At 42.7% G+C, this 19,039-nt stretch overlaps 1 protein-coding gene across 1 annotated transcript in view; it reads right to left on the bottom strand.

Annotated features, from left to right (window-relative positions):
• BRINP1 (BMP/retinoic acid inducible neural specific 1) overlaps positions 1 to 19,039 on the bottom strand; it is a 176,461-nt gene that overhangs the window by 30,871 nt on the left and 126,551 nt on the right. The window contains exon 6 of the mRNA XM_057722973.1: positions 996 to 1,232. Coding sequence (XP_057578956.1) covers positions 996 to 1,232 — 237 coding nt within the window. The remainder of the gene's footprint in view (positions 1 to 995; positions 1,233 to 19,039) is intronic.

The following is a 19,039-nucleotide window of genomic DNA, read 5'->3' as shown; positions in this document are numbered from 1 at the left end:
TACCTAAAAGAAGTCCTTGGACTACTCCATACCCTTCCCTTCAACTCTCAGAGCCAATCTACTATCAAGCCCTGCTAATTTTTCCTTCTAAATATCTCAGCATCTCTGCACACTTCCCATTTTACTACCTATACCACCCCCCGCATCCCACACCGCAGCCATCTCTCTCCCAGGCGCCTCCCACTGGTCGACTTGCACTCACCCTCTGATCTCTGCACACAGATACTGAGGCTCTCCCTCCAGGTGCCTCTCCAGACTCCCTGACCACACCTCCCTCCAGCGCCATAGGATGTGCTCACAGGAGCTCCTCACTCCTCACACACATGTGATTCACACGCCAGCATCACCTGCACAGTTAGATGATCAAGGCCTGGGCGGCCCAGTACCTAGAGGCAGAGCTTCCACTCTGCACCTCACCTACTTTGTGGTCTCTGGTGACCGACTTTCCTCCCCTGAAATTCATTTTTCTTCAACCACAAAAAGCAGGAAATAGCCAAATTACCTGAAAAGTGACTCCCAACTATGAAAGTCTGTGAATTCTTTGGATATCTAGATTGGTATCTACATATATATGTACCTATACATTCATATATGCATACCCATATTTACACACATATGTGTGTTCATTTATTTAGAGGGACAGGCACACACACACAGACTCAGGAATTAATACACCTAGCTTTGACTAACCTCTGCAGAGGCTTCCTACGTGCCAAGAGGCATTATTTTCTCTGCTGTCTGGGTACCACATAAGCAACACATCATAGGACTGCAAATCTGGTTATGTTACTCATTATTCCATTTGGTGGAGATTTACTGAGTGCCCACTCTTTGACACAGTGGCTCCAGAACGGCTTCTAGAATGGCTCTGGGGCCTCCAAAGTGAAAAAACTGGGGGTCACTGAACGTTCCCCTCAGCCACCTTAATTCTGGTTAGTTCCTTGTCTCGACGTGGCACGGGGCCATGCATGCAGGAGTGGCGTCAGGCTCTCTACCTGAATTCTCCAGGTCCTTGTACGCTTCGGCCCAAGACCTGGCCATGTTGGCCAGCGTGTACTCCATGATCTGGATGTCGGTGATGGGGCAGTTGCACTGCGGGAACTCCTCGGCGCACTGGCACCTACACTGGCTGTTCTGGCACACATACTCCCCCTCGCCGTTGCACATGATGTAGCTCAAGGCTGACTGCACGAACTTCTCTTGCAGATACTGAGGGAAGATGATCTGAAGACCTGTTGGAGAACAGCAAGGAGGGGAAAAGGAAAGGTTAGAAAAGGTGTTTCATTAACAGTTTCAGGAGGCGGTGCGTAGGAGTCTGAAGCTGCTAGCTTTCTCCTTGGGTACTGTAACCAAACTGTTCCTGGGCCTGCCTGGGTCCACGCAGGCCATAGTTGGCGAGGCCTCCAGTTGCCTCGCTTCTACGTAAACGTCTCAGGTCGTGACCTTGGCCATCTCTGCACTGCATACTCTATTCTATGATATTAGGACTGACGCTAGAGCCAGATCTGTTAATATACCTTTTCCATTTTGGGAGAAGACCCTTATAGTATAAGATTATTGTTTATTTTTCCTTATCTCCTTCATTTCTCTCCTTTTCCTTTCTTCTAATATTTATGAACTCTATTTATGAAGCATAAGTCCTGAGCTAGGCACCAGGTCTACAGAGAGAAAAAAGGCACGATCTCTGCCCTTGGGGAGTTTACAATATAATCAGCAGGGATAGACATGGACACACATCGTCATCACACAGCCTTATAGACCCAGGGCAGAGCCGGCCATATGAGGCAACTGGACAGCAGAAGCCTGCAGAAAACACTGCTGGGATAGCAGGGAAACCTTCGTAGAGGCGATGATATTCGTGCTGGTTGAAAGTGAATAAGAGATCATTATATAAAAAAGAACAGGAAACCTACACTAAAGAGAGGCGTACCAAGAACTAAGACTTTACATGTCTGGGAACTGCTGGTAAATGAAATGAATTTGGATGCATGGGGGAGCAGTGCTGGAGGAGAATGGGTTTTAGAAAAGGGCAGATGCCAGAGTGCAAAGGTCGTTGGACGTCATGCTAAGGAACTTGGACTTCATCCTGTGACTGACGGGAATACTTTGGTAGTTTTCCAGGGTAAGAATGATATAAATAGAGTTATATAATTTAACTGGACCACTGTATCACTCACACATACACATAAATATCAGTGGAGAATGGCATCAAATTAAATTAATTTTCTCTTCTTTGCTTAAAAATGAAGAAGGCAAAGCCCACTGAGAGGAAAAGAGTAGCTCATGGTTATGAGTACTCTTGACCACATCTCATGATCTTTTCTCTATACTTGACTAATCAAAGTCCCAAGTTGGAGGGCCAATGATGGAGAAGGATTTATCTGGGCATGAGCACCACTCTCATACCTGTGAAATGTCAGCACAGCAGGCCATCGCCTATGGTGCCCAAAAAACAGGACAACTCTGGGCTAAATTCATTCATCCAAGCACTTTCACCTGAGACATTTCTCTCTGCCTCATTTGGAGCTGCCAACAGTTTTTGCCACCAGTGCATAGTGGGGTAATGGTTTTACTACCCACTGCGTAAAAGAGAACTGCGCTATTTGGATTAAATTTTTTTCTCATTCCTGCTTCAGGGACACCCCTAATCCTACTCATCAAGGACCTGCTGAATAAACTCAACACTTCTTTCACTCTCAACTTCACAGTTATGTTTCTACATTTTTATCTTTGTTTCTCTTGCTTTCAAATTATTTTTAAAAATGAAGCCCATCATTTCAACCTGTCTTCCTACGGCAGCTAAAAATAGACTATTTTCAGAGGGACCTTGTGAAAAAAGACTGTGTCTCCAGCACGCCTTCTGGTAGGAAACCATAAGACAGTAGTTAAGAGCTGGGCATTGCTAGAGCCAGGCTCCTCTACTGACTAACTAAGGCATCTCAAGTTAGTTAGCCAACCTCTCAAAGGCTCTACTTTCTCTTCTCTAAAATGGAGATACTTTTAGTACCTGCATCAGAGGGTTACTGAGAGAGCTAAGTGAAATAATTCTTGAGAATTGTCTAGAACAAGTCCCTGGCACATAGCAAACAAACAATAAATGTGATTTATTCCTGTTTTTGATGACGATGACTGTGATGTCAATGATGCCATTCCTCTTTTTAAAGATTTTTTACGTTTCAACAGATACTTCAGGATAAAGGAACAATAGCTGTGAGTATTTAATCAGAGAAAAAATACCCACAAGGCAGTGTTCAGATATTTGGAGAGCTTCCACCAGACGTGGGGTTTAGAATTCTGTGCTTGTTGAAGCAGCACTGGTAGGATGGCTCCTCGGAAAGGTGGATCATTTGTCAACATGCACGGAAGAGGTTCTAACAGACAAAGCTGGACAGCCCGGTTGAGGGTCCACCTCAAGGCTGAGTGAGCTCCACCCCAATAACCGAAGGGTCCAAATGAGTTTGTCATTGCTCAGACGGGCTCCTGTACGGAGGGTTGCGGTGCAAATACCAAAAGGTAGAGAAAACCAAATCAAGCAGTAAAGTCCTTCTAAACCAAGTCTCCAGTTCTTTCAGAGTAGGCACTATTGAAGCATTTTATCTGTATCACCATTTTCGCTTCCAAAGCAAAATTTATTTTTAGCTGTTCCCTGTCCCCTATAGGCATCTGAGTCTGTGGTTTGGGGTTAAGTTTCTGTTGCTTAAAGAAACTGTACAGACTATACTCTCAGTCCTATTTTTTTCACTTGCTCATCAGTTTCTTTCTCCCTTTTGTAGGGGATAAAATATTCTATTCTTGGTTCCAGCCCAAAAGGAATTTGGGGAGAGCAGTTTTTGAAAACTGCGTCAGATCATTTCTCCGTCTGGCAAGGATACAAAAGGCAGGATTACCTACCCCATTTAATGCAACTGAAAACAGATGAAGTTTGGGGTTGGGGGGTTTCTGGGAGCTGCTGAAACACAAAACTGGCTGCTCTTTAAAAATGGAAACCCAGAACCTGCCAAGCTGTCTCTGAGGCGGAATCTCCTGGGCAAATTTGAAAGAGAATAATGAAGACATAGCAATTAAAAAGCACTTTTCTGCAAAATGTCATTACTGTTTAAAGTTACATAACCATTTCTCCGGCAGCGGAGGTTCACATAGCAGTCACCGCCGGTGTCATCTCCCGATGACCTGAGTCCAACAAAGAGGCCCATTGCTGAGCGCCTTCTACATGGGCGCCCGAGTCCTGCCAGCTTCAATGGGAGCCATAAATAACCTGGAGGGGGATTTGGCCTGGGGAGCCACCGTTTGAAAGATATACAGCTGCCGGCTGGGGTGGAATCTTCTGTCTCCAGAGTTCCCAAAGACACACACACACACACACACACACACACAGAGAAAGGAAAACTGAGAAAATGAGAGACAGAGAGAAAAAGGCCACCCTTAGTGCCATGCATATAAATTCGGCCTCACAAAACCCAGGAAGGCAAGAGTAGAAAGTTCCACGCACACTAACTCACCCATGATAAATGCATGGAATCTGCTCTCCCCTACCCCTTCCCCATCCCCCACTCTCGTTATACTTTAAAAAAAAAAATCTTGTTATACTTTAAAATGGAACATTCCGCTCTTCCACAGAGGGGGCAATGTCGAGGTGGAATCCCCATGTCATCTGCCTTCTCTCTTCCTTATTTCTGCCCCATCTTCCTGAGTCCTTCTCCCACCTCACCTTCAATGCGCACGTCTCACAATACTTTTTGTATTTTACGTGCAGTCTTTGCTGTCACACGAGAGGGTGTCTCTATTTCCTTGACCCCCTTCTTCCTCTTCTCTCTGAATCCTCTCTTCTTTCTTTCAGGACACACCAGGCATCCTGCCCTTTTTCAGTCTCTCCTTCATGCCAGTCTTGCACTTTCTACAGTCTCTGCACTTGTCCTTCCCTGTGCCTGGAATATTCCTTTCCCAGAGCTCTGCCTGGCCCCCTCGTCCTGCCACCCGGACTTGCCCAGACCACCCAAGTTAAAACGCCTCTTCCATTTTCTTCACAGAATTAGTTTCTGAACGAAATTATCTTATTCATTTGTCTTCATTTTTCTTCCATCTCCCCCATTAGACAGTGGGCTTTAGGGGGACAGAGGCTTATCTGTCCATGACAAGCCCCCAGAGTATAAGTTAAGGCCAAGACCCGTGGAGGTTTTGGACATGCATTTGTTGAATGAAAGAAACATCCCCTTTCTCATCCCAAATGAAAAGAAAGTTTTCCCTAAAAACTCTGAAGCTGTTAGAATTGAGGACACGTCCATAGCTCTGCAACTACAGTAAAAGACTCAAGACTCGTATCTGGGAATTCTGACTAAATTCTGAAACACTCGAGGGCCCTTCTGCATGTCCTGTGGGAAGATGTGGAAACTGAGACAAATGCCTCGCTTGGGGTCCCTGTGCTACCTCTGGCACAGAGTGGCCTCTGGGAATGTCTTAGCCTCTCTGAAACTCAGTTTTCTTGCCTGTGAAGTTAAAATCCCAAGAACCACCTTCCAGGGCTGTTGTGAAGAGTAAATGAGGGGAGAAAAGGCATAAACAGAACTTCAGCAAACATCTGACTGTTATGGGCTGAATGTTTGCGCCTCCCCACCCCAATTTCACATGTTGAAACCCTAACTACACACCTCCCCTCCCATGTGAGGCATTGAGAGGTGGCGTCTTGGGAGATGATCAGGTTTAGATTAGGTCATGAAGGTGGGGCCTCCATGATGGGATTAGTGCCCTTGTAGGAAGAGGAAGAGACAGGGAGCCACACAAGCTCTCTCTCTCTCCCTCCCTCCCTCTCCCTCTCTGCCTCTCCCTCTCCCCCTCCTCCCATTCTTAAGCACACACTTTTAAGAAAAGACCACATGAGCACATAGTGAGAAAGCAGCTGTCTACAAGCCAGGAATGTGTCTTTACCAGACACCGAACCTGTCGGCACCTTGACTTTAGACTTCCCAGCCTCCAGAATGGTAAGAAATAATGTCTCTTGTTCAGACCACCCAATCTATGGTATTTTATTATAGCAGCCCAAGCAGACTAAGACACTGATATAGTTAAGTGTTCAATAAATGTTAGGTTTCTCCTTTTACACCCTGTTAGAACATACTACATTACCTGGACCAAACTTGAGCCCTTCTTGGAAAAATCCTTCTTGAGTAGCCCATTTGGGCAAGTAGGAAACATGCCAAGAGCGCATTTTGTCTTAATAGCAGTATAGTAATTATTGTAGGGTTTCATTATTATCGTTGCACTGTTTATACCTCAATGAACTAATCCTCCTTCCTCCCTCCCTCCCTCCCTTTTTCCCTTCCATCTGTCTTTTTCTTCTCTCCATCTCTCTTCCCTTCTTTCCACACATATTGCTTGAGCTCTGCTGGGTGGCAGGCACTGTGTCACGGATACCAGGGTGAATAAGGCAGCCAACTCCCTGCCTTCGCTGACCTCACAGTTAAAGAAGGAGACAGACCTGTAAACAAGCTGCTTGGATGCAGTCAGACCAGTGCTTTACAAGAAGCACCAGATTGCTCATGGAACACACAGGAAGAATACCTAGCCCAGCATGGAGCAGGGGTGGTCAAAGACACTCTCCTAGAGGAAGCAGCATTTGGGCTGAGATTCCCAATGGATTAACAGGAGCTAGGGACAGGAAAGCCACAGGAAGAGTGGTCTAGAAATTGGAAACAGCATGTGCAATATTACTCCTTCCGACTAAGAACCAACTTAGCCATCACCTTTCTTTCTGATTAAGGTTCATCTTTTTTTGTTTGTTCATTTATTTCCAAGTTCCCTAGAGAAGAACGACTTCCAGCGCCTCAGAGAAGATCACACCTCTGAAGGGAAGAATGACACAGTGCAGAGATCTGTCAGTCCATTAGAGGAACAGCACTTCTTACCACAACAAAGGTCAAGGATCCTTGTCTGTTACAGGCAGGGAGTAAATCAGATTCAGAAAAAGAAAGGAAGGCTCACTGTACTGCTGAGTTGCAACCATTGGGGGGGGGCACTAAAGTAACAGAAGGACTTTCAGGGTAACCCTACATTGGCTCCCTGGATGCCTTCGAGGACATTGTCAATACTGCTGTGTAAAGCAGGTTCAGGTGACTGTGCTCGGCGTGCTTGGGAACATTTAATGTCTGCAAAAGAGGATGCTATCAACAAATGCCGAGGTGCTCCTGAGATCCAGAGATCACAGTCCAACCTTCATCCCTGACCCTGATGCTGCTCTTTGCTGATAGGAACTCTTAGCCTCTTTCTCCTTCCTTCAACTAGTAGTATATGAGGAATTGTTGGAGGAAATGCTTCCTACCTTCTAAGGACGCAGAGGGGCTACCTGGACATTCAAAGCTAAAGCTCAGAACCCAAGAGACAAAGACCTTAATTGATGATTAAAACATAAGAAAGTAGCATGATGTCTGGTAAACAGTAGCTGTTTAATAAATATATTTCAAATATTGAATAAGTGAGTGATCTCTTATGAAGATGAAAGAAAATAAGCCCGGGGACAATAATTGTGGAAGACTTTGTGATGTGTGTAGAATGTGGGTAGGGTCTTGAAACATGAGCCTGGTCTTGATAGATAAAGAAGGGAAACCCCACTGTTCCACGGAGAGTGCGTACGTTGTACAAAGATGGGTCAGCTTGTGCACACCTTGGATCAACCTAAGTCTTGTTCAAGGCAAGGGCCCTATGGCTTCCGGTTTTTTTTTCTCTCAGTTTTGTTTTATTTTATCCAATATCCTAATTACCTAATATAGTAATATTTTGATGGATTTGCTCTTTTCTGACCTATTTCATTAAATATTAAATGCACAATTTCTTACAGTGCTAAGACGAAGAGGGAAAAATACAGGTTCTATTTTCGTTGAGTATAAATATTTTTCTATCCTTTTCTTGCATCAGAATGTGGCCCCCTGTAGATATCTCTGAGCCCTACAGGAGTCCCAGCTGTTGTCTTGTACCTGCTAAGTTCTGCTTGTCAAATTCTGTCCATTTCTGAAAAGTACGAGGTGAGGAGAACGACAAGGACTGTACCTTTTGCAAAAAGTCAGCCTGACCCCCTTCTTGTGAAAGCCCAGGGATTTCAGACTGGCAGATAAAGGACTTTATGGCTCCAGCAGCCATTCTGAACCCCAGTGTAATGAAGGCATGCAGGTCAATTACCCATCTGTTTGTGTTTCTATTGCCGTGAATTACAGTATCCATCGCTGACAGCTCATTGGAGTGGAATGGAAATAAGACGATAATTCACCGGGTGAAACTGTGCAGAAAGGGCGAAAAGGCTATGATCTCATTCAGAAGTTCAGCCCTGTCTCCATGATGGGTCATTTGCACTCCGAGAAATGAAGACAGGCAGCTACCTGGGGGGAAAGGTGGGTGGGTTCTGGCTCCCCCTTCTGGACAGAGTAAACTTTTGTTTTCCTAGGTATCCTCATCTATCCTGCGGGAAGACTTGGAGGAAAGATACAGGTAAACAAAATTCAGCACAATAAGATGAAAACTGTTTTAACTATCAGAAGTTTTGAGGGATGAAACAGGTTGCCTTAGTAGGTAGAGTTCTCTTCGTCACTGGAAGTATAGAAGCAGAATTTGAAAGCTGACCCAGTAAGTATGCTCTGAAGAACCCATTAATGGGTATTCAGTGCTCCTCCCTGAAATGTTCTCCCTTTGAAAAAGTTACTCACCCCACCGTCTGAAATCAGAAAGGTTACCCATGACATGTTCTGGCTAATGAAATGTGTAAGTGATGTGTGCACCTTCTGAAAGGAAGCTATGAGAACCAACATATGGGTCCATCTGATTCTCTTTTGTTGTCACCACAACAACCACGTTCCATCTAGAGGCCACCGCTGTTCTCCAGACAGATGCCTTTCTTCGTTCTGTGAAGCAGAATCACAATTGACTTGTGACCACGAGTCACAAGTCGGTAACTTGTCAGTAAGAAAATGAGTATTTACATTTGCCAACCAATGAGATCTGGGGATTGTTTGTTAGCACAACATAACCTAGCCTATACTGACAGATACAGGAATTGGCAAATGGGGGCCCATGGGCCTATTTTCACAAATTAATTTTATTGGAATGCAACCACACAGACTGAAGTGTTGTTTACAGCTGCTTTCACATTACAGTGGAAGAGATGGAGGGTTGCAACAGAGACTGTGTGTGACCCACAAAGCCGAAGATATTTGCCATTTGGCACTTCACAGAAAAAGTTGGCCAGCCAGTGTACTAGTTGATCATTAAGATTCTTTCAACCTTGATTTTCTGAGTCTATTCTGTGTTGGTCTTATTTCAATTATTAAGCAAATAGGCATCTATTATATGCCAGGCACTCTTTTAGGCACTGGAAAAAAGGCAAGGAACTAGAAACAAAATCCTTGCTCTCAAGGAACTTATCTTTTAGTGAGGGAGGCAGACGAAACTGGCAAAAGGGACTGGGGGCAGGGAGACTCCTAAATGACAATTTTAACTTTGAAAAAGAGAATATGGTCTAAATTATGAAATCACCAACAATAAGGTGGCCAACATACTTTTTTTCTCTAACATGTAATTTCATCAAATTGCAACATGAAGACACCTTCGAAGCTTTAAGAAGAGGTTGAGTCAATTTAAGTCTAAGCTTCATAGCATTCATGATAAAAACCAAACAACACCTCTAAGACTCTGTCGCCAGATCCCTAGATCAGCTGACATCTGCAGATTCTTTTCTCACCTGTCTCCCTTTTTTTTTCCCTACATCCTGCACCACCACCACCACCTCTGTCCCCAAAATGTGCCAAGTTCTCTCTGTTCAAATTTTGGCTCCAGCTTTTACTAATGGCATGACCTTGGGACGTTAAGACTAAGAGGCTTAACTTCTCTTATGCTCAGTTTCCTCATTAAAGCTTCCCACGCAGAGCTGCTGTAAAAGTTAAATGAACAATTTTATATCTTGATTATGGTGGTATCTTGATTACATGATTGGATATGTTTGTCATATTCATAGAACTATTCACCACAAAAGGGTGAATTTTTCTGGATGTAAATTATATCTCAGTGAATTGGAAAACAAAATCAATTAAGTAACTCCTGTGAAGCTCTTAGGACATGATAGTTATCCAACTAATGTTACTTCCTGTCCTCGCCCTGTTTTCCACTGCTTTCCCTGGGAGCCTTTGACAATCTGAGGCATCCTCTCTGTGGGCAACCAAAAGCACCTTGCACATAGCTCAGATTCCAACAGAACAGATATTGTGTGTGTTCTATATTCATCTTTCTCCTGGTCTGTGAGCTCCTTGAATGCAAGAGGCAGAACCTCATTCATCTCCCACTTCCTTGTCCTCTGGCACATTAGTGGGTACCCAGTAAATGAGTTTGAATGAAGGTGAATGTAGAGAGAATGTGCTTCAGAGAGGACTGTGGTTTTCTGTTCTGTGCTTAGCACATCCCACCTCTCTAAAGCCACCTCTCATGAACAGGACCTGTATCCCCTTTCCTAACATCACAGCTTGAAACCTGAAGCTATTTTAACTTCAGCTCAGTAGTGAAAGGGACAGGTGCTCAGAGACATCTGAGTGAAAAAAATACACAAATCAAAAAAAAAAAGAAAATCTTAAGAGAACAATGATGCTAAAGGCCTTGACCGCTAATTTTAGCACACATTTTGTTTGGGATTCATTGCTACAAATTATGTTTCTTGAGAACTGTAACTGCCTTTTATATTTCTTTTCATTCCTTCCATGCTATCAAGCACAATACTAGATCACGGTAGGTGTGCAAAAATAAAACTGCTCAATTCAGCCACTCTAAGGAAAGTCCTTTCACTCACCACGTTTTTCAGGCAGGCACTGTGCTAGATGCTAGAACGAATAAGATGGGTCTGACCTCAAGGGGCTCCAGTTGGGTAAGAGAACAAAATTCATAAATGTACAATTAAAATAAAATATATACACATTTCAGCAGAAGGAATAAAGAAAAGCCCTCTACTTTTGTTAAGAGTAGAGGAGTTTGGAATAGTTATTGTGGACAGGACTGAACCCTAATGATATTATAGTCCAGCATTTGCCAAGTTGTATGACACAGAATCACAGATCTGCAAATGTAACCAAGATCAAATACATTCAGGAAACTCTATGTATTTAATCCAGCTCTTGAGACTCAAAACACATAATAGCCCAATTAAGCCACTGAGAAGTCCTGCAGTAAATAAGTGTGGTTTATATTGTTTAATCCAGTGGTTCAGTACTATTGAGCTTTTGCTAAGTTTCTGTTTCATAACAAATAGCCTGCAAATCCCAGTGGTATACAACCACAAAGGTTTACTTCTTGCTCATGTTTCATGTTGGCTGGATTCTGGCTCTGTGTCAGACGTCTTCTTGTTTTGGATCTAGACTGAAGGAGTGGCCTCTCTCAGGTATATGCTAATCTCCTAACAGAGGGAAACGAGTAAAAGCCAAGCCAGGCAATGTCTCCTCGAGTGTCTCCTAAAATGAGGCATGAATTATATTCTCTCACATTCCATTGGCCAAAGCAAATCATATGGCCAAGTCCCATGTCAGCTAAGTGGGGTGTATGCATCTCCCACCACACAGCACTGCCTGTCACATGGCGATGCAGTGGTACGTATAATCCTCTCAGGGGAAGAGAATGATGCAATCACACCATCTACCACAAAATTAACTTATTTTTGCACCAAAGCTTATTTTTTAAAATTTAATTGCCACATGACCCAGCAATTCAACTCTCAAGGTATGTACTCAAAGGAACTACACACAAATATTCAGATAAAAACTTAAACACACTGTTTACAGAAAAAATATTAACAAAAAAGTGAAGGCAAACTAAATGTCCATCAACCTATGAATGAATAAACAAAATGTGGTCTATCCACACAATGGAATATTAACCCAGCCATAAAAGAATGACATACTGTTACACGCTACAACACAGATGAACCCTGAAAACATTTTGTTAACGTCAAAGATGCCAGAAACACGAGAAAAACACATATTGTATGATGCCAACAATATGAAATGCCCAGAATAGGCAAATCCATAGAGACAGAAAGCAGATTAGTAGTTGTCAGGGGCTGAAGGGAGTGGGGAATGGGAAATTACTGCTTAATGAATATGGAATTTCCATTTGGGATGGTGAGAAAGTTCTAGAACTAGATAGTGATGATAGTTGCACAATACTGTGAATATACTCAATGCCCCTGAACTGTGGATTTTAAAATGTTTAAAACATTAAACTTTGTCATGTATATTTCATCACAGTAAAAAAACTGATTTGAAGTAAATTGATTTGACAGTTCAAGTAAATTCAAATCAGTAAATATTTATTGAGCATATACTATGAACTAAACACTGAAATAAGAAGTGAATAATGAACGCCTTACAAAGGATATGATTCTACTTTCAGGGATTTTAATTGCAACTTAGTAGCAAATATGAAAAATTGTGCACATAAGACAAGGTAGAATGTATCTAGAACATAGTAAAAGTACATGAAAAGTGCTATAATTGCAGTGCCAAAGGAGAGCTTAATTCTGCCTAAGATGAATTGTGAGGGAAAAATATAAAGATTGACCTAACAATCTTAAAAAATAAACAGGTACCGTGTTTAAAGCGAGTCAACGTATAAAATTCCATGGGTGATTTATTTAGGTTTTGGTCATCCTGAGGCCTGGTTTCTGTACAGTCAATGAGACCAACAAGGAATCGAGTGGGATGTGCTGGTTACAGTAGATCAAATTGTCACACTGATCACTGATCAGTCAGGATTTCCACGCTGCACTCGGCCACAAGTTTATTGAAAGGGGCAGCCTCATGTGACCACACAACAAAAAATAAATCCTCTGACATCCCCTTCCCTCAATACCAGCTTACACTCCATTGGCATTTCCACCTCTTTCTGTACAAGTCTGAGTCTTGAGTCACCAAAGTATTCCAGATCTCCCCCGGTCAGAGGCAGCCCTTTTTACAGTCATCTACACGTGGAATGTTGCGAGGCCTTCGTAACTGTCTGTTATAAAGGTATTTGATCTTTTCTGGTTCTGGATTCTTTTGAGAGTATGAAAATAGCTATTGCAATGGCACACCTACGCACATCCACAAGTTGGCAAGTAATTTTAGGAAAATCACAGACTTTCTAAAGTAAACAGCAGAACCTATCAGCACACAGAAAGGACTATATAACTCCTTGCTCTAATAAAACCCATGATTATGATACATGTTCCAGGTTGAGACACAATATGGTACACACTTTAAGAGCACTAGCATTGAGCTGACATGGGTTCAAATTTTTGCTCTGCCGACTACCAAATGGTACTTAACTACTGTCAGCCTCAATTGGCAAATCTGGAAAATGGGTCTGTGTTGAGGTTTCCGTGAGAGATTAATATAAAGGAATGAACTTTATATCTGGCACATGAGAATTATCCAGGAAATCATAGCTATTATTTCATATCAGCCCTCTTGAGTTTTAGGTCAGGCGCTTTCAAAATATTTTCCAAATAAATGCAGAACCATAGCTCCGAGGTACTGGAGATTCCCATTTTGCAGATTAGAAGACCTGGAGAAGCTCAGAGACTTAGTTAACTAGTCCGAGGACTTATCACTACCACATGTGCCCTCAGATCCTCCCTATCCTATTTGTGTTCTGACTGAGTCTTTAACTGATATCTTCAATACACTTCTTAAGAGGAACTCCACTTCTCACAAGGCAGAGAACACCGTGCTCCATGGCTCAGAAAGGAAAACCAATATTTGGAGTCAAGCAGCTGGGTGGAATTCAGCAATCCCATTTGTCATGAAGGCGCGGCTCTTTTGTTCAACAGGCTTTGCAGGCAGAGCCACAGGAAGACAGAAACGCGGATTCCCATCCGTGCATCCTAGGCCCTGCTAAACGACAGGAAGGGCCTTAGTCACAAGCCATTGCCTGTGACCCTGGGCTAATTCTTAATGAGGATTCAGCCCAAAGCTCCTGCCTAGAGCAGGCACTGGCAATAATCACTTCTCCTTCCCCCTGGGGTCACAAGGCCACAGGGGGTGATGAGGCTTTATGAAAAGAAGACCTAATTGCATTCCCTCCCCTCTTCCTGGTCCACTGCAGCTGAGTAGGGACTTACTCCCATTCTACCCACATCTGGAATGTGTCGTACTGACACAAGGCTCCCTGGGAAAAGTAATCTTGGAGCCCAGGCGGCTAGGAACCAAAATCCCAGGGATCTTGGGAAAGTGACTTTACCTCTTGGGGCCTCAGTTTCTTCATCCGTGTAATGGGGAGCATGATCCCTATCTCTTGGTTGGTGGGAGGGATACATTGACTCATGGATATCAGCATAATGCCTAAGAAGGGGTAACAGCTCAAAATAACGTTAATTTTAAACAGTTCTACATACTCTGTTCCTCTCTTTCTATTCCTTGTTGCAAAGACGGTTTTAAAAATCATCATCTTCATTCCATTTATGAGGCCTGGCTACTGAGGAAAGGGATCATCGATACTGCTTCTCTTCTTTATCCTCCCTCTGCTTTTCCTCGAGTTCCTCTTCTATCTCCTCCCTCGCTTCCTCTCCCCTTCCTCCATCCTTTACTTTTCCTCCTCCCCGTTCTTCCCACTCCCTTTCCCCTTCCTCTTTCTCCTCTTTCCCCCATCCTCCTAGTCCTCCTCCTTCTCTTGTCACTGTCACAACAATCCTACGCAAAAATTCAATTCAGCAAATATATATTGAGTCCCAATGTCCATGGCACTGTGTTGAATACAATGAAACACAAAGTTGGCAAAATCCCTTCCTTAATGAAGCTAATCATCAAATCTAACAGAAGAGGTAAAACCCAAATACAAATGAACATGCTGCAAGATGAAGTTAAAAAAAATGCCATACAAAAGAAGCTTCTCTGAAGAGGTGGCATTTGGAAGACTAAGGGGCATGACTCTTGCCTGAAAGACAGAAACAGCCGACACAATAGAAAAGGCATATGCACTTTGAAGAATGCTATCCATGCAAGAAGGCTCCCGGCATAGAGTAAGCCCTCAGGACATCGTCCTTAGGTTGAACTGGATCCGGCATGATGCTGAATGAGAATCGTAAGAATTCAGAGAAAGTGGAGATCACTATGGGCTGGGTGACTTATTCATTTGATTATTTACCCATTCATTTATAAATTCATTTAACAAACATCTTCTGATCCTTCTTTATGCACCAGGTTCTATATATCATGCTAGAGATAGAGATGGCTCCTACCAGTGAGGAATTTATACTCCAACTGGAGAATCAGATTAATAATAGGATGATTATACTATTGCATGACAAATCTTAGGGAAGAAGGTGGGTAGGGTGTCTAACAACCTGGGCAGAAGCAGTAAGAGAAGCTTTCCTGGGAGAGGTGAAAGTCTGGGAATTGGAGAGATGGATATGTACAAAGCTATGAAGTAATGAAAAACAAACAACAAAAAAAGATGCCTGTAATAAAATGTAAAAAATTCCACAGGTCTGTAATGAGGACATGGTATGTATTGGGTAGTGGAATACGACAAAGCCAAGAAAACTGGCAAGACTTTGATTATGAATAACCTCGTGCCCAGATCTATACCTGATACCCAAATCAGAGACTGTAAAGGGTTTTAAGCAGAAAAGTGACAGTATTTGATTTGATTTTGAGAAGAGCACACTGGCTGCTTCAATGGGGATGGATCAGCAGGAGTGATCAGAATCAAGAAGGCTGGTTTGACAATCATTGCAATGATCTAGGGAAGAGAGAGATGATCTAGGGAAGAGAGAGATGATGATGGGAGGAGGTGAGCCAAGACAGAGGTAAAGAAGGAAAGATTTCTGATGAGGGGATGGATATTGGTGCTGGGTATGGAAAGATGAACTGAACTCCATAAAAGAGAGAAGGGAGGTCATTTAGGGCACGAAGAGATGCTGAGTGCATGAGTGGTAGGAGACAGACTGGTCTAGAAGAAGCTGAGGTTTCAAGAAGAGACACAAGAAAAGAAAAGAAGGGGAAAGGAGGGGGAGGAAGAAGGAGGGAAGAAAGAAGAAGGAGAAAGAGGAGGAGAAATAATTTAAGATCAACAAGAGATATGGGCCATTTGAACATGAATATTAGGAGGAGCCTCAAAACAGCAGAGTCTTGGGTGGCCTCTCTGGTGGTGCAGAGTGTAGAGGATGCCTGGAGTCCTTCACCCCCTCACTGCCTAGCATCCCATCTTTTCAGGATCTTTACCATACTCTTGTCCATCTTTCTCTTTTGGAAATTGAGAGTGGGTTAGTGACCTCGCTCCTTTTTCACTGAGAAAAACACCATGTGTCATTGAATCTAAGATGCCATTTATTATAAAACATACCATGGTTTTACACACACTAAGAAAAAAAAAACCTGCCAGTTAAACTATGACATACCATCAGTTATAAGAAACATTCTAATTTCAGAGATACTAAAATCTGAAAAATCTTGCAACAAATCTATGAAAAGTGATCAGAAGTAAAGTTTAAGAAAATGGTCCCATTACCCCAACTGTGAATTATACCCACCTTTGGGCCCATAAGTTCTCCTCCCCTTCACACTGTATGAACATGCAGGCGCTTTTATCCAAGGCAAATAATTCCAGTCATGTTCAAGATCCTATTCACTCTTCCCTGGTCAACTATGACCCTAAAATAATCGCTCCTACTCACAGAATCAATGTTTCCCTCTCTGAAGAATAACTCCCATCAGCACATAAAAGTTTGTTGCTTCTATATTAGAAAAGAAGAAAAACTCACGGACTCCATGTCACCTTCTGCGATTGTGCCATTAACTGCGAAATTCCTCTGTGGGGTTTGCTAAACCCGTACCTTCACTTCCTCTCCTCTTATTTTCTCTTGAACTCACTCTACTCAGGCTTCCACTCCCATAATCCCACTGAAGCATCACTGTCAGGGTCACGCGTGACCTCCATGTCGCTAAGCCCACTACTCCCTTCTCATCTTCATCTTACTCATCCTACCAGCAGCGTTTGACACAGTTGACAATGACCTCTGCTTTGAAAAGCATTCTTCCCTTGGTTTCCAGGATACCACACTCTCTTCCCCCATCCCCGCTGCCCCTCAGCCGCGCCCTGGCCACTTCTTAGCTTCCTTTCTTTGTTCCTCATTATTATGCCATTATCCCAACTCTTTGATATTAAATTCCTCATGGCTGAGTAACTGGATTCCTTTTTCTCTCTATCTACGCTCTCTCCCAAAGTAATCGTATCCAATCTCATATCATTAAATATCATCTCTATGCTAATTTATATCTCTGTTCTCTCCCCTGACTTTCCAAATGTCCACTCAACGTAGACATTCCTATATATAATAGACTTCTCAAACCTAGGTTCAAACCCAATTAGGTTCAAACCCAATTCTGCATATCCCATCAGAACGGATCTCTCCCACAGCATTCAACACAGCAGTAAGGCAATTCCAGCACTGCTGTTGCTCAGGCAAAACTCTGGCAACATCCTTGGCGTCTCTCTTTCACATGCATTTTCTCAGTCCACTGCCAAATAACGTCAGCACTACTTAAAAATATATCCATAACCTAATCACTTCTTACAGTCCTCATTGCCACGGTCATGGTCCAGGCCACCATTTTCTTTCACCTCAGTGAACACGATAGCCTCCTAGCTGGTTTCTCTGTATGTGGTCTTGCCCTCTGCAAGTCTTCTCTACACAACAGTCATAGTAATTCATGTAAAATGTAAGTCAGGTCCAGTTATTCCACTGCCTGAATTTCCAATGGCTTCTCATTTCATTCACAGTAAAATCTAGTCTGTTCCACGGTCTACAAATTTCTAGATGACCTATTCCCTCACCACGTCTCTTATTGTAAAGAAAATATATTTCTTTGTTTACTTGTTTAGTGTCTGCTCCCCCAACACCCACACACTACATATGAACTCCAAAATGACTGAGATGTAGCTTATTCACACCTCTACATCCTGCTGTTAAAACAATGTACGATGTATAGTTGACTTTCAATAAGTATTGCTAAATGAATAAGTGAATGTGTGAATGAATGCGTTTCTGGATTATCCCTAGACTTCAGCACAATATTTTCTCCACAGCCTTTTCCACGTCAGTGAGCTACAGAGGCAGAGGTCTGCTTTCTGTACATCCAGCTCACCAGATTGATACTAGATTAAATTACATGACAGTGTCGCTAAAAAACTCACTGGGCTTCTTGGAGAGAGAAGGATAAAAATAAGAAGTTATCATTATGCCATTAGCATTATTACAACTAGTTCAGCGGTTGCTGCTTTGACTACTAATAGCCTCTGTTCATTTCCATGACCCTTTCTTTCTCATCTGGAGTCTCCTCCAATCCTCCCCTTTCTTTTTCCTATTTCCCTCCACCTCTGCCCTGTTTTGTGAACCTTTTATGAAACACCAGAAAGTGAATGTCATCACAGTGTCATTCATATCACCCTCAATCTACCCAGATAAGCCTCTGCAGAATCTCAGCCCAGCCTCGTTCAGAGGCTTTAGGAGGGGAACAGAGGAATACAGAGCAACCCATTTTGAGAAAAAGAAATTCTGAAGTCAGGCTGGGTTAAAATTCTGCCTCAATCACTTCTTAAGAAACCTCTCTAAGCCCCAGTTTCTTCACCTACAAAATGGGGACGTTATTTAAGTCTTCCTTATAGGAATACTAGGATGATTAAAGATGTAATAAATCCAGTTATATAAAACAAAAACTAAAATAAATAAAAACAAATACATAAATGTAACTATAATAAAAGTAAATTAACACAGTCCCTGGTACACAAAGAAGTGCTTTATAAATAGCATCTATTATTTCTGGTTCCTCCACCCTCAGTCCATGCAGTTTCCCTTCTAGCTGGGTTGGATCACCTCCTGATCTTTTATGTCTCTGCTTTATTCATGTCTTCTCTGCAGAGGATGTTAAGAGAGAGCACATTATTAGAGACATTTTTAATAGCTGAATATTGTATACACAGAAATATATACATATAGATAATGTGTGTACAGCTGTATGACTTTTCATAAAGTAAACACATCCATGTG

This window comes from Hippopotamus amphibius, chromosome 2 (assembly GCF_030028045.1).
Source record: "Hippopotamus amphibius kiboko isolate mHipAmp2 chromosome 2, mHipAmp2.hap2, whole genome shotgun sequence".
Lineage (NCBI taxonomy): Eukaryota > Metazoa > Chordata > Mammalia > Artiodactyla > Hippopotamidae > Hippopotamus > Hippopotamus amphibius.
Note: the sequence above shows the minus strand (reverse complement) of the source record. Positions and strands in the feature narration are given on the sequence as shown.